At 41.7% G+C, this 23,502-nt stretch overlaps 1 protein-coding gene across 2 annotated transcripts; it reads right to left on the reverse strand.

Moving 5' to 3' along the window:
- Positions 1-9,526: 9,526 nt before the first annotated feature.
- LOC135524046 (midkine-A-like) lies at positions 9,527-22,988 on the reverse strand. 2 transcript variants are annotated; one of them, XM_064951186.1, is made up of 5 exons: positions 22,853-22,988; positions 11,389-11,477; positions 11,070-11,237; positions 10,645-10,809; positions 9,527-10,337 (listed from the first exon to the last, which is right to left on the reverse strand). In XM_064951186.1, the coding sequence occupies exons 1-5, from the start codon at positions 22,855-22,857 to the stop codon at positions 10,321-10,323; spliced, it is 444 nt and encodes a 147-aa protein (XP_064807258.1). In that variant the 5' UTR covers positions 22,858-22,988; the 3' UTR covers positions 9,527-10,320. The 2 variants fall into 2 exon arrangements, with proteins under 2 accessions (XP_064807258.1, XP_064807259.1); XM_064951187.1 differs by having other exon boundaries at positions 22,896-22,971.
- Positions 22,989-23,502: the final 514 nt, after the last annotated feature.

Below are 23,502 nucleotides of genomic sequence, written 5' to 3' on the forward strand. Positions count from 1 at the left end.
TAGTGCCGAAATGGGTCAATGCAAGAAGAATTATAGTAGAAGGCTTGTGTCCAAAAGTGATTGATGACCAATTTTATGTGTCACGTGGTTATGCCCATTTATGTACAGCCTGTCCGGATGTTGTCACGCTATCGAGTGAGGGGTTATGTAACCTGATAGTGCAGCTGTTTTGGGTTAAGCATGTGTTTGCAATAAAGCTGTCCTGGTGATTGGTGTGTAGGGACCTTGTTGAACTGTGGAATGTGTTTGATCATTTGAAAGAGTTGTGAAATGTTCGTAGTGAACTTATGGATCCGCTGTTTGGGAGGAGTGTATATGAAACAGTAATTTCTGGGGTAGGTATACCTCAGTATAAGTAAAAGCTGTGAACACTATGAGCGACAAGAAACCTCAAGAGAGATAAACCACAGAAGACTAAAGAAGAAAGAAGTAAAACATGGATTTGTTAGGTACTGACACGCCCGTGACGACCTTAACATCGGAAGTAGGACCACAGTTAAAACATAGAGAAAGGGATGAGTATAAAGCCGCAATATACGATGCGCCAAAAAAAAATGTTTTATAAATTTGCATAGAACCCAAATACCTCCTGTAACTGTGCTAAAGGACCAAGTGTTGATGTCCAATGGACAACCATGGGGGTATATGTTTGATTACTCTGATTGTAGAGGGAAACTCTCTACCGTAGCCGAAGGAGAAGAATATACAGACCAGACCTTTAGGAGTGGACGACAGGCGTGAAGACAGGCATGTGTTTCGCAAGGTGATGTGTCCTGAACTGAGAGTTATCTCAAAGGGGTATTGCTTATTCACGGGCTACGAGACCAGTTGGGAAGGTGCCCCTGACTCTTCAGGAAGAATATTTCATAGGGTGAAAATACAAAGAAAGAACGGACTTCCATGTGGGTGCGTGGAGTTCTATATCAGCAACGAGAAAATCCGCAATGGTAACATCCGTGATGGTGGGCTGGCTGGGGATTTTAGGTTCTGTATGCTTCTGTATGCTCTCTTTGTACAGAGCCAACGCCGGCAGAATATTGTTAAAATAAGGAAGTGCATTATGCATATGAATCCTAAGGATGTTGATTCAAAGGAACCCCCAGAAGGGTCATCCCCTGAAAAAAATCATATGTGGATGTTATGTTAACCACTTCCCGATCCCCAAAGAATGGTTCAACAATAAAAGGGTGATCATAACTCTTATGGTTCTTCATTTCAGCATATACCATGGATATTCACATATCAGGACTCCGATACGTCATGGGGACCAGAGTCCCTAGGGCCTCACAGCCCTCCTTTCTACTCCCCCCAGGCAAGCCCCCAGGCACCCTCTGCATGTACACAGCATGAGGATGTGTTTGATGGGGTGGTCAGTACTATTTCTGTGGACACCATCAAGGCCTCTGTAGCCTCACGTTTAGATGTGGTGATTGGAGAGTATATAAGAGAAAAATGCCCCGGTTGTGAGATCAGTCACTCCAGCCAACGACATCCGTGTTTATATGACCCACCCCGGTTCTACTTCTTCAACCACTTTGAGGAGCTGGTGAAAAGACTGTGGTCCAGCCGCTTTAAACCATCGATGGTCAGAGCCCTGGAGTCTATGGGTCTTGTGCCATCTATTGCCAGGTTTTATGGTGTAGCAGAGGCTTTCCTACATGAACTGAAGGAGGCAATCTTCATCCATCCACTCAAAGAAATCAGGCAAGCATTGGTGGATGACAACAAATACCAGGAAGCATTGGTGGCTGATGTGGTGACTTTCTGGCTCAATATACCCCAAGAAAACAAGTAACATTATTTAATGTTTTAAGTTAGATATAAAGCAATGGGTAACTATCTGCATACTATGTTAGAGAGAATAAATAAATAAAAATATTTTGAGAAAATTTACAACTTATTCAACAAATTATTGAAAATAAAGTGGACAACGCTATCGCTCTACACATGCAACAATACAGGGGTTAATGCAGTGTGTGTTAAAAATGGACTCATGTAAGACATACGGGGAAGACTATACTGGTCACAACACGTATCCCGTCTTGTGGATGATTCTGGAGAACTAGAAACATCCTTGTTTAAGATTTTAGTTCATTTCTTTTAACCATCATTTAATTGTAACGTATCATATTTTTTGTTTATATACTTATATAATGGATGTATGTGTTTTAAAAATTCAGAGATATAAGCCTGTAAATGTATTGCATGCATGGGTCATTGATAAAACGGGTACTAATATCTTGCTTACAAATCCTGAATTGTCTGGATACTGTGGCGTACAGCAGGTCAGTCACCAGGGGGAGACTCGTCGAGGCGATGGCTCCATCTGCTGGACGTGCCAGGTCTTGACGGACTCTCTGGCCAGGGTTAATTGGGGCTGATTGGGAGTTGGTGAGTAATTATGGGCTGATTGTTGGGGACGGTACCAGAGGTAACAGGAGGGAGTTCAGTTTTGATCCCCACAGGATACAGCAAGACCCGGAGCCCAGAAGACGGTATCCTGGAGAGGGTCTCTTGGGGGAGACCTATTATTTTCTTTTGGACTATTATTTGAATAAGCACCTTTGAAACTGAGCTAATCCTACTCTGTCTGATCTGTGTAAATGTTTTGACCCAACCCCCTGGTCTGCCACAATACGTAATACTTAAAAAGGTATGCACAATGAAAATGAAAAGTTCTCGTTATTTGAAATGGGCTCATTAATGTTACTGTACAGCAAAGAGGCAAGAAGGATGGCTCAGCAGATGATGAAAAACATTTATTATACCCCCTCTAACCCAGGGTCTTTTGGGGTGAAGGAGAGGTTCCAGAGAGCTATAGCTGAAGAAACAGGTAGCAGGTTAGGCGATTCTCAAGTGAATGATTGGATAGCAGAAAAGGATGCTTACACTCTGCATAAACCTGTGCGAAAGCAATTTCCTCAATTTTTTTCTACTTTCTACTTTCAGGCGGATCTATGTGACATGCAGGCCCTTGTAGATAAAAAAAATGATGGAAATCGATACATGCTAACGGTTATAGACATTTTCTCTAAAATAGCATTTGTAAGGGTCTTAAAAAATGGGGCAGAGGTGACCCGGGCCTTTGACTCTATCTTGGAGGAAGGAGGAGCACACAAGAAAGTGCAGACTGACGCCGGTAAATAATTTTTTAATAATACTTTTCAGAAACTCAGGAAGAAGCACAATATCATACATTTTGCTACAGTTTCGGATTTGAACGCTTCAGTGGTTGAACGCTTCAACAGAACTTTGAAGGAAGGATGTGGAAATACTTTACAGCACACAACACCCATAGATAATGTGGATATAGTTCAAGATTTAGTAAAGGGTTATAACTACAGCTACCATAAGTGTATAGTATGTATGAAACCCTCCAAGGTCTCTTCTGAAAACTCTTTTCAAGTCTAAAAATATGTATGGTTTCCCCCTTCGGCGTAAGAAAAAAATAGATTTTAAATTCATAGTGGGTGACTTGGTATGTATATATCCATGTTGAGGGGTGTTTTCGACAAAAACTATGAGCAAGGTTACAGCAATGAGCTGTTCACAGTTACCATGTATACCCCCTGTCTACAAGTTAAAAGATTATGATGGGGAGCTTAAAGAGGGTTCCTTTTATGAGAAGGAACTCCAGAAGGTACAGCTGGGTAAAGACAAAGTCTTTCACGTGGAGGAGATTCTGGATCAAAAGAGAGAACAGGGTAAAAAATGGCTGTTGGTCCATTGGAAAAACTGTCTACAAAAGTTTAACAGTTGGATATTAAAAGAAGAGGTGGCGAAGGCAGTGGGGTTATAACTTAAACCCGGTACACGGGAGTGCATCATGGAGCACAGTGGAGTTTACCTGACTCTTCCCAATAAATTCGTCTGCAGATATATGAAGGAATAACAAAAGTTTGAATTATACAACCAATTTTCCAGAGCCAATAGAGTTACCAGAGGCCTGGGAAGTTGAGATTTGTCTACCTCCTTTGTCATCTCCTAATGTCACAGCTAGCCAATGTTCACCAGGCATCGTCATCTATATTATTCTACGGTATCTTAGTCCGTTGCGCTCTGACATCACTCGTCCGTGTGTATATAGTCTTAATTGGGTATATGTGGGGTAGGATGGGTATTGACAATAAACATGGCGGTCGATCCTTCCATTTCTCAATAGGTAGTTCATCACAAACCCATAGTCCACAAAATAAAAAATATCTAACAAATTACCCCACATATACACAATTAAGACTATATACACATGGACAAGTGATGTCAGAGCGCAACGGACTAAGATACCGTAGAATAGTATAGAATACAGAATATACATATGAGATGAATAATGTAAGATATGTACATTATTAAAGTGACTAGTGTTCCATTCCTTATAGTGGCCAGTGATTTCTAGTCTATGCCTATAGGCAGCAGCCTCTAATGTGCTAGTGATGGCTATTTAACAGTCTGATGGCCTTGAGATAGAAGCTGTTTTTCAGTCTCTCGGCCCCAGCTTTGATGCACCTATACTGACCTCACCTTCTGGATGATAGCGGGGTGAACAGGCAGTGGCTTGGGTGGTTGATGTCCTTGATGATATTTTTGTCCTTCCTGTGACATTGGGTGCTGTAGGTGTCCTGGAGGGCGGGTAGTTTGCCCCCGGTAATGCGTTGGGCAGACCGCACCACCCTCTGGAGAGTCTTGCGGTTGCTGGTGGTGCAGTTGCCGTACCAGGCTGTGATACAGCCTGACAGGATGCTTTCAATTGTGCATCTGTAAAAGTTTGTGAGGGTTTTAGATGACAAGCCAAATTTCTTTAGCCTCCTGAGGTTGAAGAGGCTCTGTTGTGCCTTCTTCACCACACTGTTTGTGTGGGTGGTCCATTTCAGTTTGTCAGTGATGTGTACGCTAAGGAACTTTCCACCTTCTCCACTATAGTCCCATCGATATAGATAGGTGGGTGCACCCTCTGCTCTTTCCTGAAGTCCACGATCATCTTCTTTGTTTTGTTGACGTTGAATGAGAGGTTGTTTTCCAGGCACCACACTCACAGAGCCCTCACCTCCTCCCTGTAGGCTGTCTCATCATCGTTGGTAATCAAGCCTACTACTGTTGTGTTGTTTGCAAATTGATGATTGAGTTGGAGGCGTGCTTGGCCATGCAGTCATGGGTGAACACGGAGTACAGGTGGTTTTCCAAGAGGTGGTGAATGTTTCTGAATGGTCCAGTCTCAGCCATGACTTAAATGCGCTTGAAAACCAGAGAAGGTTTGAATGTTGCTGTCCAATGATTCCCAACACAAACAATTGATAAATTATTCAGTGCTGAAATGGCTGCCAAATGTGAATTAAGTTCCACCAAGTATTAATTCTGGGGTGTGAAGACATACGGAAGCCAGACATGTTCGTGTTTTAAGATGTGAAGACTGTGCAAGGTGTTTGTAGACCCACTAGCGACTGCATTTTCCCAGAGATGACTTCAAGTGATGCAGAGCATGAATGGCATACAGCGCTCACTGGCATATTAAATTAGCTGGCAAAGGAAGGGTACAACATGATGGTTAACCTTTTGAAAGCAATTCCACATGGCAAAAATACTAAAACCGTGAGAGTAGACATGCCTAGAACCATCATCAACCACTTGTGAGTGGATAAGTCTATTACTGTGATAGAGTGATGGGGGAGATACCAAGGAATGATTCTGCTGTTCAGGGCCTCCTGTGTCTCTTTGTTCAGAACTGCAAGAATGTATAGCCTGAGAACCCCACAATTGAGTCATCTGAAAATGAGCCACCTGCAGCAAATGGACAGAAGAGAAAATATGGGTAAATCAGAGGAGGAGGGGTCAGCACCAGGTCCAAGGAAGAAAGGGAACAGCAACAAGGGTAATCCTCCTCTTCCATTTCAGCATGCCTCAAACTCCCTTGATTATGCACATCGCACATCTGAAAAGCTGTGGTCAACTTGGCAATAAAGCAAGGGAAGGTAGTCAAAATAGGACGAGACAAGTTTCATTGAGGTTTCTGGAGGGAGCAGGCAAGGTGACCAATGTACGCTCCAAGTACTACGGCAGTATTTCTCTCAGCTCAACTCAAAATAACCAGGGTTCTTACAATTCAGGATCCTCCATTGGAAACTGAAGTGGTCCATAATATACACTGCTCCAAAAAATAAAGGGAACACTAAAATAACACATCCTAGATCTGAATGAATGAAATATTCTTATTAAATACTTTTTTCTTTACATAGTTGAATGTGCTGACAACAAAATCACACAAAAAGTATCAATGGAAATCAAATGTATTAACCCATGGAGGTCTGGATTTGGAGTCACACTCAAAATTAAAGTGGAAAACCACACTACAGGCCGATCCAACTTTGATGTGATGTCCTTAAAACAAGTCCAAATGAGGCTCAGTAGTGTGTGTGGCCTCCACGTGCCTATATGACCTCCCTACAACGCCTGGGCATGCTCCTGATGAGGTGGCGGATGGTCTCCTGAGGGATCTCCTCCCAGACCTGGACTAAAGCATCTGCCAACTCCTGGACAGTCTGTGGTGCAACGTGGTGTTGGTGGATGGAGCGAAAGATGATGTCCCAGATGTGCTCAATTGGATTCAGGTCTGGGGAATGGGCGGGCCAGTCCATAGCATCAATGCCTTCCTCTTGCAGGAACTGCTGACACACTCCAGCCACATGAGGTCTAGCATTGTCTTGCATTAGGAGGAACCCAGGGCCAACCGCACCAGCATATGGTCTCACAAGGGGTCTGAGGATCTCATCTCGGTACCTAATGACAGTCAGGCTACCTCTGGCGAGCACATGGAGGGCTGTGCGGCTCCCCAAAGAAATGCCACCCCACACCATGACTGACCCACCGCACAAAGGCAGAGGTAGCGGTCCTGCTGCTGGGTTGTTGCCCTCCTACGGCCTCCTCCACGTCTCCTGATGTACTGGCCTGTCTCCTGGTAGTGCCTCCATGCTCTGGACCCTACGCTGACAGACACAGCAACCCTTCTTGCCACAGCTCGCATCGATGTGCCATCCTGGATGATCTGCACTACCTGAGCCACTTGTGTGGGTTGTAGACTCCGTCTCATGCTACCACTAGAGTGAAAGCACCGCCAGCATTCAAAAGTGACCAAAACATCAGCTAGGAAGCATAGGAACTGAGAAGTGGTCTGTGGTCACCACCTGCAGAACCACTCCTTTATTGGGGGTGTCTTGCTAATTGCCTATAACTTCCACGTTGTCTATTCCATTTGCACAACAGCATGTGAAATGTATTGTCAATCAGTGTTGCTTCCTAAGTGGACATTTTGATTTCACAGAAGTGTGATTGACTTGGAGTTACATTGTGTTCCCTTTATTTTTTGGAGCAGTGTATATATATATATATATATATTTTTTTTTTTTTAACCTTTATTTAACTTAGGCAAGTCAGTTAAGAACAAATTCCGGTTACAAGTCCACCGCTCTAACCACTAGGCTACCTGCCACCCCATATTAATCCAATAGTACAGAGCCAGAGGTGGATGGAAGTATGAAATGCTTGGACAGACCAATGATATCGAACCTGACTGCGACTTTAAGACGAGTGTCCGTGCGATGTTACCTCTAGTCGCAGAGGGAATATATTAAAAACCCTCAACATGGTGTAAGTTGAATCTGAATGATGTGGTTTTGTGGCTATTCAATCAATGGCTTGAAAAGTCACACAAATATAATCCTATAATGTACTCCTTATTAGCCTGAACTTCCCCAAAATGTAATAATGATGTATAAAATGTGTAACAGATACCTCTTTCAAGGCCATTAAATATCCACAATGTGATATAATGTGGTGCGCTGATGTGGTACACTACATAACAAGATGGCATGAAGCCTTAATTTGCTCAAGAAAAGACTTCCGCCATTTCTATCTGGTTTCTACTATGTGACTGTACGGTAAACAGCTGTATTTCACCAGTGGCAATACTGTAATTGACAATGGATAATGGAGTAAAGGGTTTATATCACTGACCTAGAACTGTAAGATACACTGTAAGAACTGTAAGATGCAAGGCATGTAATTACACAGCTCATAACATTTTAACCCCTTTTTATTATTTACAAAATATTTTTTGTTGTGGCGTGCTTTCATAGAAGTTGATTATTATTATTTGGCAAATTATCAAAAGCTGCTAAATGACTGATGTTAATTTAACATATATTACTTGATATAAATGAGAACTGATCATTTGTAACTGAATTCACATTCACTGTAATTTTCATATTTTTTTCCCATTCTACCTTTATCCTTTCAGGGAGGAGGGCGTTTATCAAGTATTTTACAGTCTTCCAAAATTAATGTCTACATTTTGTACAAATCAGGTTCAATAAAGTGTTTTCTCCTATAATTAACACAGAAGAGACCTGGCCGCGTGGTGACAGAATATCAATCTATCACTAAACGTAACCAAGACTAAGGAGATGATTATGGACAACAGTAAAAGGAGGACCGAGCACGCCCTCATTCTCATCGACGGGGCTGTAGTGGAGCAGGTTGAGAGCTTCAAGTTCCTTGGTGTCCGCATCAACAACAAACTAGAATGGTCCAAACACACCAAGACAGTCGTGAAGAGGGCACAACAAAGCCTATTCCCCCTCAGGAAACTAAAAAGATTTGGCATGGATCCTGAGATCCTCAAAAGGTTCTACAGCTGCAACATTGAGAGCACCCCAGTCGGTACGGCAATTCCTCGGCCTCTGACCGCAAGGCACTACAGACGGTAGTGTATACAGCCCAGTACATCACTTGGGCTAAGCTGCCTGCCATCCAGGACCTCTACACCAGGCGTGTCAGAGGAAGGCCCTAAAAATTGTCAAAGACCCCAGCCACAGACTGTTCTCTCTACTACCGCATGGCAAGCGGTACCGGGGTGCCAAGTCTAGGACAAAAAGGCTTCTCAACAGTTTTTGCCCCCAATCCATAAGACTCCTGAACAGGTAATCAAATGGTTACCCGGACTATTTGCATTGTGTGCCCCTCCCCAACCCCTCTTTTTACGCTGCTGCTACTCTCTGTTTATCATATACAGTATGCTTAGTCACATTAACTATACATTCATGTACATACTACCTGAATTGGGCTGACCAACCAGTGCTCCCGCACATTGGCTAATAGGGCTATCTGCATTGTGTCCCACCCACCAACCCCTCTTTTACGCTACTGCTACTCTCTGTTCATCACATATGCATAGTCACTTTAACCATATCTACATGTACATACTACCTCAATCAGCCTGACTAACCGGTGTCTGTATGTAGCCTCGCTACATTTATAGCCTCGCTACTTTTATAGCCTGTCTTTTTACTGTTGTTTTATTTCTTTACTTACCTATTGTTCACCTAACACCTTTTTTGCACTATTGGTTAGAGCCTGTAAGTAAGCAGTTCACTGTAAGGTCTACACCTGTTGTATTCGCCGCACGTGACAAATAAACGTTGATTTGATTTGAGAAAAACAATTACTTAATATGAAAAGTATTCAGACAAAACACAACTAATTTTTGTTATACAAACAACAGTACAGTATTTTATTATTTTATACAAACCTTGTGTTGCAATTCCAGTCATTTCTATAGTTCAAAAATACATTTTGCAGAGGAGTTCCATTGTTCCATATAATTCTAATATTTGTTTCCAGGATATAGACAGTACACATATCCACATACAAAAACGATTCCTCTAAAATCTTCTAAAATATGTATTTTTGAGCTTCTTGGAACATGGTCAACAACACTCATGATCATTGAAGAAATATTATAATTTTGTTCATAGTGTTGTTTGTTTATGTTTAATTTTGTAACTATAGCTTTATTACAACTATCAATAGAAGTTGAGTTCTTTACATTTTCTGTTAAAAAAAACACAGGATGGCCTAAAACTATGAAGACTGACTTATATGTCAAGTTTCCTACTGAAAAGAATGTAAAGATTTTTTTAACCCTTAAAACAAATAAAAACACATAACAAGATTGTTTTCGTGAAAAGACATGAACATGAGAGTATAGACAGAGATTGTTGGGTTGTTGTTGTTTTGAGAAGGACAAAGCGCTGAGTGGCAGAGACAGATGCTACATCCCAAATGACACCCTATCCCTTATATATTGCACTACTTTTGACCAGGGCCCTCTGATCTAAAGTAGTGCACTATATAACGGATAGGGTGTCATTTTGGGACCAGTCAGAGACACTGGCTGAGTGTTTGGCAAAGGAGGGTGACGATTGTGCTGCTGAAGTAAGCCAGAAGTCACATCTGCTGTGTCTCAGTCAGTCCTCAAGCTTCACTCTTTAGTTGTCACTCTGTCCTCTTCCCTAGAAAAAAAGAAGAAAAAGTCAGTTGTTAGGATTCAATTGGGCTATTCTCAGTCAAACGGCGAAGTGCATTTTGACAGGGTGGCTATGAAATTCCTTTCAGCATATGAATTGCTTTATTTTCTGCAGTGTTGGGTTTGTGTTTTCATATTGTTTTGGAGAACCTGCTTTTCCAGTTTAGTGACAAATGCATACCTGCTAAGGAGTATGCCATCAGTATTCAACATCCCCTTAACAAACAGAATTTCAATGGGTTTTGCCCGCTGGGTTTGTCCTATGGTGGTCTAATAAATGAGATCCGACCTACCTTTTCCTCCCTTCCCCTTGGGCTTAGAGGAGCATGGCTTGGTCACCGTGATGGTGGCCTCGCAGTCTAACTTGAACAGGTCTTTCTTCAGGGTTCCTGACCGGCTCTTAGTGCCGGTGGTCGTGTCACACTCACCCCAATTGGTGAACCTGTACTTGCAGTCAGCTAGAAAGAAATACCATCTATTTTATCATATAAAACATCCATAAAAACATGTCGATCTAATTCCGTTATGATTAGAGACCAGAGTTTTTCCTGACCACGATGAGACCTGACCAGTGACCATGAAAACCTATGGGCCCTAGTTACTAATGATGATGGTACAGAATGCAGATACATGTAGTATATTTACATATATGTGAATATATGTATGTACTGTATGTGTCTGTCAGGACCACATCCATCTCCAACATTTGCCCTCGTACCACCAAAGGCCTTCTTCCAGTTGCAGGGGATATTGCACTTGTGTTTGGTGGTGTGCTCACTGCAGGTGGCCTCACGGAACCCATCTCCACAGTCACCAGCATTGGGCACACATTTGCCAAAGCGCTTCTCAGCACATTCTGCTTTGCCCCCCTCTTTGGCTTTCTGACCTGTGGCACCAAAAATAAAACAAATAAAATAATTGAATTGATTTTGCCTGACATTTGCAGTAACACAACATAACATGAGCTCCTTCAAAGGGATAAAACATTTTTTTATCTGACATACTGTACACATTAATGTAGTTTGATCACATCTCACCTTTTTTGTCACCATGTTTGTGTGCTGCTTCTGCTGTGACCATCAAGGCCACAAGCAGCACAAGTGTCATTGAGAACACACCTTGCATTCTGTGGAGAGAAAATGTAATATCATTATCAACATATTATTGGAAAGTTTACTAGCCACTGGGCTGAAAGAGATGATCAAAACACATTATGGTTCCATGTATTTCCTATATCTTTTTTTTATGCTTTTGGGAGTTGTAACTTGTGAGTGACCATGGTTGAGTTCCTGCCCGACTACAGTCATAGCCAAAAGTTTTGAGAATGACACAAATATTAATTTCCACAAGGTTTGCTATTTCAGTGCCTTTAGATATTATTTTCAGATGTTACTATGGAATACTGAAGTATAATTACAAGCATTTCATAAGTGTCAAAGGCTTTTATTGACAATTACATGAAGTTGATGCAAAGAGTAAATATTTGCAATGTTGACCCTCTTTTTCAAGACCTCTGCAATCCGCCCTGGCATGCTGTCAATTCATTTCTGGGCCATATCCTGACTTATGGCAGCCCATTCTTGCATAATCAATGCTTGAAGTATGTCAGACTTTGTTGGTTTTTGTTTGTCCACCCGCCTCTTGAGGATTGACCACAGGTTCTGAATAGGATTAAGGTCTGTGGAGTTTCCTGGCCATGGACCCAAAATATTGATGTTTTGTTCCCCGAGCCACTTAGTTATCACTTTTGCCTTATGGCAAGGTGGTCTTTCATGCTGGAAAAGGCATTGTTTGTCACCAAACTGTTCCTGGATGGTTGGGAGAAGTTGCTCTCGAAGGATGTTGGTACCATTCTTTATTCATGGCTGTGTTCTTAGGAAACAATGTGAGTGAGCCCACTCCCTTGGCTGTGAAGCAACCACACACATGAGTGGTCTCAGGATTCTTTACTGTTTACACAGGACTGATGGTAGTGCTCATCTTGTCTTCTCTGGACAAGCTTTTGTCCGGATGCCCCAAACAATCAGAAAGGGGATTCATCAGCGAAAATGACTTTACCCCAGTCTTCAGCAGTCCAATCCCTGTACCTTTTGCAGAATATCAGTTTGTCCCTGATGTTTTTCCTGGAGAGAAGTGGCTTCTTTGCTGCCCTTCTTGACACCAGGCCATCCTCCAAAAGTCTTCGCCCCACTGTGCGTGCAGATGCACTCACACCTGCCTGCTGCCATTCCTGAGCAAGCTCTGTGCTGGTGGTGCCCCAATCCCGCAGCTGAATCAACTTTAGGAGACGGTCCTGGTGCTTCTTTTTGTCGCACTGCTTTGCTTTATCTTGGCAAGGTCGCAGTTGTAAATGAGAACTTGTTCTCAACTGGCCTACCTGGTTAAATAAAGGTGAAATAAAAAATAAAAAATAAAAACTGCACATAGAGATATTGGGGTGCAAACGAGTAAGAGGGTAAGTAATAATATGGGGATGAGGTAGTTGGGTGGGCTATTTACAGATTGACTGTGTACAGGTACAGTGATCAATAAGCTGCTCAGACAGCTGATGTTTTAAGTTAGAGAAGGAGAAAAAAGACTCCAGCTTCAGAGATTTTTGCAATTAGTTCCAGTCATTGGCAGCAGAGAACTGGAAGGAAAGGCGGCCAAAGGGTGTGTTGGCTTTGGGGGTGACCAGCGCAATATACCTGCTGGTGCACGAGCTACGGGTGGGTGTTGCCAGTGAGCTGAGATAAGGCGGGGCTTTACCTAGCAAAGACTTATAGATGACCTGGAGCCAGTAGGTTTTGCGACAGATATGTAGTAAGGGCCAGCCAACGAGAGCATACAGGTCGCAGTGGTGGGTAGTATATGGGGCTTTGGTGATAAAACGGATGGCACTGTGATAGACTACATCCAGTTCGCTGAGTAGAGTGTTGGAGGCTATTTTGTAAATGACATCGCCGAAATCAAGGATCGGTAGGATAGTCCGTTTTAAGAGGGTATGTTTGGAGGCATGAGTGAAGGAGGCTTTGTTGCGAAATAGGAAGCCGATTCCAGATTTAATTTTGGATTGGAGATGCTTAATGTGAGTCTGGAAGGAGAGTTTACAGTCTAACCAGACACCTAGGTATTTGTAGTTGTCCACATATTCCAGGTCAGAACCGTCCAGGGTAGTGATGCTAGTCGGGCGGAAGGGTGCTGGCAGCAATCGGTTGAAGAGCATGCACTTAGTTTTACTAGCATTTAAAAGCAGTTGGAGGCCATGGAAGGAGTGTTGTATGGCATAGATGCTCGTTTGTAGGTTTGTTAACACAGTGTCCAAAGAAGGGCCAGAAGTATACAGAATGGTGTCGTCTGCGTAGAGTTGGATCACAGAATCACCAGCAGCAAGAGCGACATTGTTGATATATACAGAGAAAAGAGTCTGCCCGAGAATTGAACCCTGTGGCACCCCCAGAGAGACTGCCAGAGTACCGGACAACAGGCCATCTGATTTGACACACTGAACTCTATCTGAGAAGTAGTTGGTGAACCGGGGCGAGGCAGTCATTTGAGAAGCCAAGGCTATTGAGTCTGCAGATAAGAATGCAATGATTGACAGAGTTGAAGGCCTTGGCCAGGTCAATGAAGACGGCTGCACATTACTGTCTTTTATCGATGGCGGTTATGATATCGTTCAGGACCTTGAGCGTGGCTGAGGTGCACCCATGACCAGCTTGGAAACCAGACTGCATAGTGGAGAAGGTACGGTTTGGATTCAAAATGGTCGGGGATCTGTTTATTAACTTGGCTTTTGAAGATTTTAGAAAGGCATGCCAGGATCTATAGGTCTATAACAGTTTGGGTCTATAGTGTCTCCCCCTTTGAAGGGGGGGATGACCGTGGAAGCTTTCCAATTTAAGGGGAAGTCAGACGATACGAAAGAGTGATTAAATAGGCTAGTAATAGGGGTTGCAACAATTTTGGTGGATAATTTCAGAATAAGAGGGTCTAGATTGTCGAGCCCAGCTGATTTGTAGGGGTCCAGAGTTTGCAGCTCTTTCAGAACATCAGCTGTCTGGTTTGGGTGAAAGAGAAGCGGGGGATGCACGGGATGCTGAGATGTTGGCCGGGGTAGGGGTAGCCAGGTGGAAAGCATGGCCAGCCGTGGGAGAATGCTTATTGAAATGATCGATTATCGTAGATTTATCGGAGGTGACATTGTTTCCTATCCTCAGTGCAGTGGGCAGCTGGGAGGAGGTGCTCTTATTCTTCATAGGCTTTACAGTGTCCCAGAACTTTTTGGAATTAGTGCTACAGGAAGAAAATTTCTGTTTGAAAATGCTAGCCTTAGCCTTCCTAACTGAGTACATTTGTTCCTGATTTCCCTGAAAAGTTGCATATCGCGGGGGCTATTCGATGCTAATGCATAACACCACAGGATGTTTTTGTGCTGGTCAAGGGCAGTCAAGTCTGGGGTGAAGTCTGTTCTTAGTTCTACATTTTTTGAATGGAACATGCTTATTTAAGATGGAGAGGAAAGCACTTTTGAAGAGCATCCAGGCATCCTCACAGGATGAGGTAAATATCCTTCCAGGATACCCGGGCCAGGTCAATTAGAAAGGCCTGCTAACTGAAGTGTTTTAGGGAGTGTTTGACAGTGATGAGGGGTGGTCGTTTGACCGCAGACCCATTACGCACACAGGCGATGAGGCAGTGATTACTGAGATCCTGGTTGAAGACAGCAGAGGGGTATTTCGAGGGCAGGTTGGTCAGGATGATATCTAAGGGGGTGCTCATGGTTACGAATTTAGGGTTGTAACTGGTAGGTTCCTTGATGATTTGTGTGATATTGAGGGCATCTAGCTTAGATTGTGTTAAGCATGTCCCAGTTTAGGTCACCTAACACTACGAACTCTGAAGATAGATTTGGGGCGATCAATTCACATATGCTGTCCAGGGCACAACTGGGGACCGAAGGAGACTATAACAAGTGGCAACGGTGAGAGACTTGTTTCTGGAAAGGTGGATTTTTAATAGTAGAAGCTCGAATTGTTTGGGCACAGACCTGGATAGTATGACATAACTCTGCAGGCTATCTCTGCAGTAGATTGCAACTCTGCCCCCTTTGGCAGTTCTATCTTATCGGGAAATGTTATAGTTAGGGATGGAAATTTCTGGATTTTTGGTGGCCTTCCTAAGCCAGGATTCAGACACGGCTAGGACATCCGGGTTGGCTGAGTGTGCTAAAGTAGTGAATAAAACAAAGTTAGGGAGAAGGCTTCTAAAGTTTACATGCATGAAACCAATGCTTTTACGGTTACAGAAGCAAATGAGAGCGCCTGGGGAATTGGAGTGATGCTGAGGGCTGCAGAGCCTGGGTTAACCTCTACATTTACCAGAGGAACAAAGGAGGCGTTGCATTGCATCAACCAATGGTTGCGTGCCACCTCATCGACTGTTGAGTTGGGCATCAAATTACTAATGCTGCGTTCATGTGCTAATCAGAATTAGGAAACTTTCTAACGTTATACCTATGTTTGTCCATCACATACAACCACCAACTGTTTGTTCATCGCTCTTGATCTAAGATGGCAACTCAGCGCAAATGTGCATGTGCCAATTGAATCTCAACAAGTACACAGTCAGTACTTGTATTTGATTAATGTTTATTGACAGCAAACACAGAAAGACACATAACTACAGAGGGCAAACATAGGTACAAGGTTAGCATTTAATAAATAACATTTTTTTTAAAGTATTGATATTGGGTGAACCAATGTAGTCAGACCTGAATTCCAAAAAGCCTGGTCTCTGCTCCACCCTTTTGGTGGAGTTCATCAGAAACTTCCTTCACCATGTAGTGGAGTTTAGTCAGCTACCGTGCCTTCAGAAAGTATTCATACCCCTTGACTTATTCCACATTTTGTTGTGTTACAGCCTGAATTAAAAGCATATATGTTTCTTACCCATCTACACACAATACCCCATAATGACAAAGTGAAAACATGTTTTTAGAAGTTTTTGCAAATATATTCAAAATGAAATACAGAACTATCTCATTTAAGTATTCACACCTCCATACATGTTAGAATCACCTTGGGAAGTGATTACAGCTGTCAGTATTTCTGGGTAAGTCCCTAAGAGCTTTGCACACCTGGACTGTGCAATATTTGCACATTATTCTTTTAAAAATTCTTCAAGTTCTGTCACGTTGGTTGTTGATCATTGCTAGACAGCCATTTTTAAGTCTTGCCATAGATTTTCAAATCGATTCAAGTCAAAACTGTAACTAGGCCACTCGAACATTCATTGCCGTCTTGGTAAGCAACTCCAGTGTATATTTGGCCTTGTGTTTTAGATTATTGTCCTGCTGAAAGGTGAATTTGTCTCCCAGTGTCTGTTCAAAAGCAGACTGAACCAAATGTTCCTCTAGGATTTTGCTTGTGCTTAGCTCTATACCATTTATTTTTATCCCCCAAAAAACTCCCTAGTCCTTGCCGATGACAATCATACCCATTACATAATGCAGCCACCACCGTGCTTGAAAATATGAAGAGTGATACTCAGTGATGTGTTGTGTTGGATTTGCCCCAAACATAACGCTTTGTATTCAGGACATAAAGTTAATTTCTTTGCCATTTTTTTTGCAGTTTTACTTTAGTGCCTTATAAACAGGATGCTTAATTTGGAATATTTTTTATTTTGTACAGGCTTCCTTCTTTTCATTCTGTCGTTTAGGTTAGTATTGTGGAGTAACTACAATGTTGTTGAGCCATCCTCAGTTTTTTCCTATCACAGCCATAAAACTCGGTAACTGTTTTAAAGTCACTATTGGCCTCATGGTGAAATCCCTGAGCGGTTCCCTTCCTCTCTAGCAACTGAGTTAGGAAGGCCACCTGAATCTTTGTAGTGACTAGGTGTCTTGCTACACCATCAGTGTAATTACTAACTTCACCATGCTCAAAGGGATAATCAATGTCTCCTTTTTTATTTTTACCTATCTACCAATAGGTGACCTTCTTAGCAAGCCATTGGAAAGTCTACCTGGTCTTTGTGGTTGAATCGGTGTTTAAAATTCACTGGGCGACTGAGGGACCATACAGATAATAGTATGTGTTGGGTACAGAGATGAGGTAGTCATTCAAAATATGTTAACACTATTATTCCACATAGAGTGAGTCCATGCAACTTATGTGACTTGTTAAGCAAATGTATACTCCTGAACTTGTTTAAGCATGCCATAAAGGGGTGGAATACTTATTGACTCAAAACATTTCAGCTTTTCAATTTTAGTTAATTTGTAGAAAAATAAAAACATACACTAAACAAAAAATATAAATGCAACATGTAAAGTGTTGGTTCCATGTTTCATGAGCTGAAATAAAATATCCCAGAAATGTTCCATACGCACAAAAAGCTTATTTCTCTCCAATTTTGTGCACAAATTTGCTTACATCCCTGTTAGTGAGCATTTTGCCAAGATAATCTATTCACCTAACAAGTGTTGCATATCAAGAAGCTGATTAAACAGCAAGACCATTACACAAGTACACCTTGTGCTGGGGACAATAAAATGCCACATGTGCAGTTTTGTCACACAACAGAACGCCACAGATGTTTCAAGTTTGAGGGAGTGTACAATTGATACGCTGACTGCAGGAATGTCCAGTTTATAGATAACTTTACTTTGAAGTTACTCTGCAGTTAACTGTCCTTCATCTTAGTTGGTGGATCATTTTAGCCTATGAACATAGCCTACTAATATCTGTATTTTTGTTTCCATGATTACATGGAAAACCACGCAAATACACGGCCATTCAAAAGTTTGGGGTCACTTATGGGGTCCTTGTTTTTGAAAGAAAAGCAAATGTTTTGTCCATTAAAATAACATCAAATTCATCAGAAGTACAGTGCAGACATGGTTAATGTTGTAAATGACCATTGTAGCTGGAAACGGCTGATTTTTTATGGAATATCTACAGTTGAAGTCGGAAGTTTACATACACCTTAGCCAAATACATTTAAACTCAGTTTTTCACAATTCCTGACATTTAATCCTAGTAAAAATTCCCTGTCGGAAGTCAGTTAGGATCACCACTTTATTTTAAGAATGTGAAATGTCAGAATAATGATAAAAATAATTATTTATTTCAGCTTATATTTATTTCATCAGATTCCCAGTGGGTCAGATGTTTACATACACTCAATTAGTATTTGGTAGCATTGTCTTTAAATTGTTTAACTTGGGTCAAACGTTTTGGGTAGCCTTCCACAATCTTCCCACAATAAGTTGGGTGAATTTAGGTCCATTCCTCCTGACAGAGCTGGTGTAACTGAGTCAGGTTTGTAGGACTCCTTGCTCGCACTCGCTTTCTCAGTTCTGTCCATACATTTTCTATAGGATTGAGGTCAGGGCTTCGTGATGGCCACTCGAATACCTTGACTTTATCGTCCTTCAGTCATTTTGCCACAACTTTGGAAGAGTGCTTGCGGTCATTGTCAATTTGGAAGACCCATTTGCGACCAAGCATTAACTTCCTGACTGATGTCTTGAGATGTTGCTTCAATATATCTATATAATTTTCCTCCCTCGTGATGCCATTTATTTTGTGATGTGTACCAGCCTCCTGCGGCTTCACGGTTGGGATGGTGTTCTTCGGGTTTGCAAGCCTCCCCCTTTTTCCTCCAAACATAACGATAGTCATTATGGCCAAACAGTTCTATTTTTGTTTCATCAGACCAGAGGACATTTCGCCAAAAAGTACGATCTTTGTCCCCATGGCAAGTTGCAAACCGTAGTCTGGCTTTTTTTATGATGGTTCATCTCTAGGAGACAGAACGCATCTCCTTCCTGAGCGGTATGACGGCTGCATGGTCCCATGGTGTTTATACTTGCGTACTATTGTTTGTACAGGTGAACGTGGTACCTTCATGCGTTTGGAAATTGCTCCCAAGGATAAACCAGACTTGTGGAGGTCTACAAAAGACAATTCTGAGGTTTTGGCTGATTTATTTAGATTTTCCTATGATGTCAAGCAAAGAGGCACTGAATTTAAAGGTAGGCCTTAAAATACATCCACAGGTACACCTCCAATTGACTCAAATGATGTCAATTAGCCTATCAGAAGCTTCTAAAGCCATGACATCATTTTCTGAAAATTTCCAAGCTGTTTAACGTCACAGTCAACTTAGTGTATGTAAACTTCTGACCCACTGGAAATGTGACACAATGAATTTTAAGTGAAATAATCTGTCTGTTTGTTGGATTGTTGGAAAAATTAAATGGGTCATGCACAAAGTAGATGTCCTAACCGACTTGCCAAAACTATAGTTTGTTGACAAGAAATTTGTGGAGTGGTTGAAAAACGAGTTTTAATGACTCCAACCTAAGCGTATGTAAACGTCCGACTTCAGCTTAACATAGGCGTACAGAGGCCCATTATCAGCAACCATCACTCCTGTGTTTCAATGGCACGTTGTGTTAGCTAGTCCAAGTTTATCATTTTAAAAGGCTAATTGATCATTGGAAAACCGTTTTGCAATTATGTTAGCACAGCTGAAAACTGTTGTTCTGATTAAAGAAGCAATAAAACGGGCCTTCTTTAGACAAGTTGAGTATCTGGAGCATCAGTATATGTGGGTTCGATTACAGGCTCTAAATGGCCAGAAACAAATTACTTTCTTCTAAAACTGGTCAGTCTAATCTTGTTCTGAGAAATGAAGGCTATTCCATGTTAGAAATTGCCAAGAAACTGAAGATCTTGTACAACGCTGTGTCCTACTCCCTTCACAGAACAGAGCAAACTGGCTCTAACCAGAATAGAAAGAGGAGTGGGAGGCCCCGGTGCACAACTGAGCGAGAGGACAAGTATATTAGAGTGTCTAGTTTGAGAAACAGACGCCTCACAAGTCCTCAACTGGCAGCTCCCTTAAATAGTACCCACAAAACACCAATCTCAATGTCAAGAGTGAAGAGGCGACTCCTGGATGCTGGCATTCTAGGCAGAGTTCCTCTGTCCAGTGTCTGTGTTCTTTTGCCAATCTTAATATTTTATTTTTATTGGCCAGTCAGAGATATTACTTTTTCTTTGCAACTCTGCCTAGAAGGCCAGCATCCCGGAGTCGCCTCTTTACTCTTGACGTTATGCTGATGCTCCAGATATTAAACTAGTCTAAAGAAGGCCTGTGTTATTGCTTCTTTAATCAGAATTGTCAGCTGTGCTAACATGATTGCAAAGGGGTTTTCTAATGATCAATTAGCCTTTTAAAACTATAAACTTGGATGAGCTAACACAACGTGCCATTGGAACACAGGAGTGATGGTTGCTGATTCTGGGCCTCTATACGCCTATGAAGATATTCCAGCTACAGCTACAATAGTAATTTACAACATTAACAATGTCTACACTGTATGTCTGATCAATTTTATGTTATTTTAATGGACCAAACATTTTATTTTTTTTCAAAAACAAGGACATTTCTAAGTGACCCCAAACTTTTGAGCGGTAGTGTACACCACTTACAGACATTTTCCTGTTGACAGTTATGCATGATGAAAGTAGGCTAATGGATTCTAACATTGCTCTTATCCGATCATAATATTTTGCCTAGATAACCTTTGTCTCACTGAATCAACTGAACGCCTTCAAGCCTTCTGCTATTACTTGATGAGTGCTCAATCAACAAGTACAGCAGTATATCCCTTTAATATGTGGGCCACAGGCATCCCCTTTGAATACATTAAATGTGTCAATAACCCATACATCTCTCCCTGTCTCTCTCCACCCCCCCCCCTCCATTACTGGGCTGGGAAATTACAGAGTCTTCTTTGAGAGTTCAGTTTCAAGAGAAAGGCCTCCATTAAATGAGTCCGTTCTTTCACACGTCAGCCGGCCGAGCAAATCCCGCTCGTCTCCCGGCCCCAAATGTGGAGGGCTTCTCCGGGCTTTTGTGTGAACAGAACAGGCTCTCAGCAGGCTCCCTCTCCCTCTCTGTGCTCCAGCCATGCGGAGGGAGAGGCCAAGCGCTTGCTGAAAGGCCTTTAGAGTCCCCTCAAAGGAATACTGATTCATTGGACCAAAACAAAGGGGCTTCTTGCCTGTTTTCATTTCTCTCAAAAGCCCTAACACAGATCCCATGCCACATCTTAGGAGCAAGGCCTCTCCACTGTCCAGCTGAATGTAAACCTATTTGCATAAGAAGACAATGAAGTCTTAAGATGAAGAAAATAAGCGTGATGCTCCCTTTGGTAGATGCAAGGGCAGTACATTTTGAGAACTTCCTCATGAACCGGAGAGTTCACTCTCCCAAAAGGCAAACTTCATGAAAGTCGTTTAAAGATGATCTTGAACGCAGATCCGTCTTGGATCTCTAGAACAAAATTATCATATCAACCAAACACTGTATAAACAATGTGAATCCAGGTTTTACTAAGACATGACCTTGTTATAACCATGGAACCAACATGCGTAGACATACTGAACAAATAGACAACGTGAGCTGAGGAGGTCACAACTATTCACAGCTACTTCACAACAACTGTCTCACAACTACATACAAGACAAACAAAACCTTAACTAAAGGTTTTGTAAAATAAAATCTTTAAAAGTTGTTGTCAAGATAGGGAGCAACAAAAGAGTGATGGGGTGCATTCCATTCCTCCAATCACTCTTCCTCAGTTCAACCTTAGCTATAAAGCTTGAATATAGTCTCATAGGATTACCTTACCATGCCATGCCTTATAACCTAAAACTAGACAAAAGTGTGTGGAAAATCTCTGGCAGGATTGACATCCTGCAAGTGCACGAAGAGTGTTGCTTTAATTGGGAATAAAATAACCCCCCAAGGCAAACAATGAGCTAGCCATGGTAGCTTCCTACAGGGTCAGATGAATCCCAACATTTTGATGGTTTTGACAGGAGAACAAACACATTTAGAAACCACACTGTCTGATGATTGTCCCATAATGAATAGAAACCACCTTTTTCTACCATTAAAACTCAATTAATTAGATCACTTGCACTATCAAAAGCTGAATTTACTTTCCCATATTTGAATTTAACAATTATATCTTATTGAATAATTACATCCGATTCTGGTTTAGGTGGTAATAGGTGTAAGCTAAACAAGTAACACCCTAGGATACGCTTTCTAACACCTAGTAGAGTCGGGCTAAATAATAACACAGGGATGCTCTTATAGGAATGTGAAAACAAAGTTTTTAAAAATCTCCCTCCCATTGTAAGAAGTCTTAAAACGGTATATTCAAAATTTACCTTAAGAGTTTGAGAATATAGAGTAAAAACCCAGTCTGTAGCGATATGGTATTTGATTGTTCGTAAAACAAATTGGAGATTTGGTTTGTGCGTAATGCGCACTTCCCAGCCTACCAATGCATGCACTTGTTCTGAACATCGACAGCAAATCAGTGAACAAAGAAACAATGTAAATAACATATGGATATGGTCTATGATTGTTAATAATGAATGCCTTAAACTGACAAAAAATGCGGGATTAGAAAACAGTGCGTCAACTTACTTCATTCTCACAAACAGGCAACTTCACAGTCAAATCACTATACCGGTTGTGTAGTCGTTTGCTTTCCGCACCCAGAGTACAGCTTGCGTTTACTGTGTCGTCCTTCTTTTTTTTCGAAACTAGTTTGAGCTGGTCGCATATGAACAATGTTTAAATCTACCACTCGGTGACATCACTTATCCATGTGGCATCACTTTAATCCATATAATTGGAGGCAAAAACAAGCCCATTTAATTTGCATTATATACAGTGGTCATGATTTCTGAGACCTACCTGCTTCATGAATTATTATTTATTCAAACGTGTTTTACAGTAAGTTTATCACGTACACCTTTTTTGTGACATCCCTTTTTTTATTGTTAAATACACCTGTTGTCATCAGGTAACACGGTAGACTCTCAAATATACTAATATTGCATTTAATACAGCCTTAAATGCAAATATTATGTCAGTGTTAAGTTACAATCCAAAATTCTGAACCACGTCTGTTATAAGAATGTAAAAAGGTTTAGGGGAAACCTGAGAATGGCAGGTGAATTGCAAGCCAAAGAGCTGAATAGAATATACATTTTCAGTTTTCACTACTAGGACCAGTAATTCACATTTTGATTCTCATGTTTTCCAACCCAGCAAATGAGCTGTTCACATCA

This window comes from Oncorhynchus masou, chromosome 31, assembly GCF_036934945.1.
Source record: "Oncorhynchus masou masou isolate Uvic2021 chromosome 31, UVic_Omas_1.1, whole genome shotgun sequence".
NCBI classification, from domain to species: domain Eukaryota; kingdom Metazoa; phylum Chordata; class Actinopteri; order Salmoniformes; family Salmonidae; genus Oncorhynchus; species Oncorhynchus masou.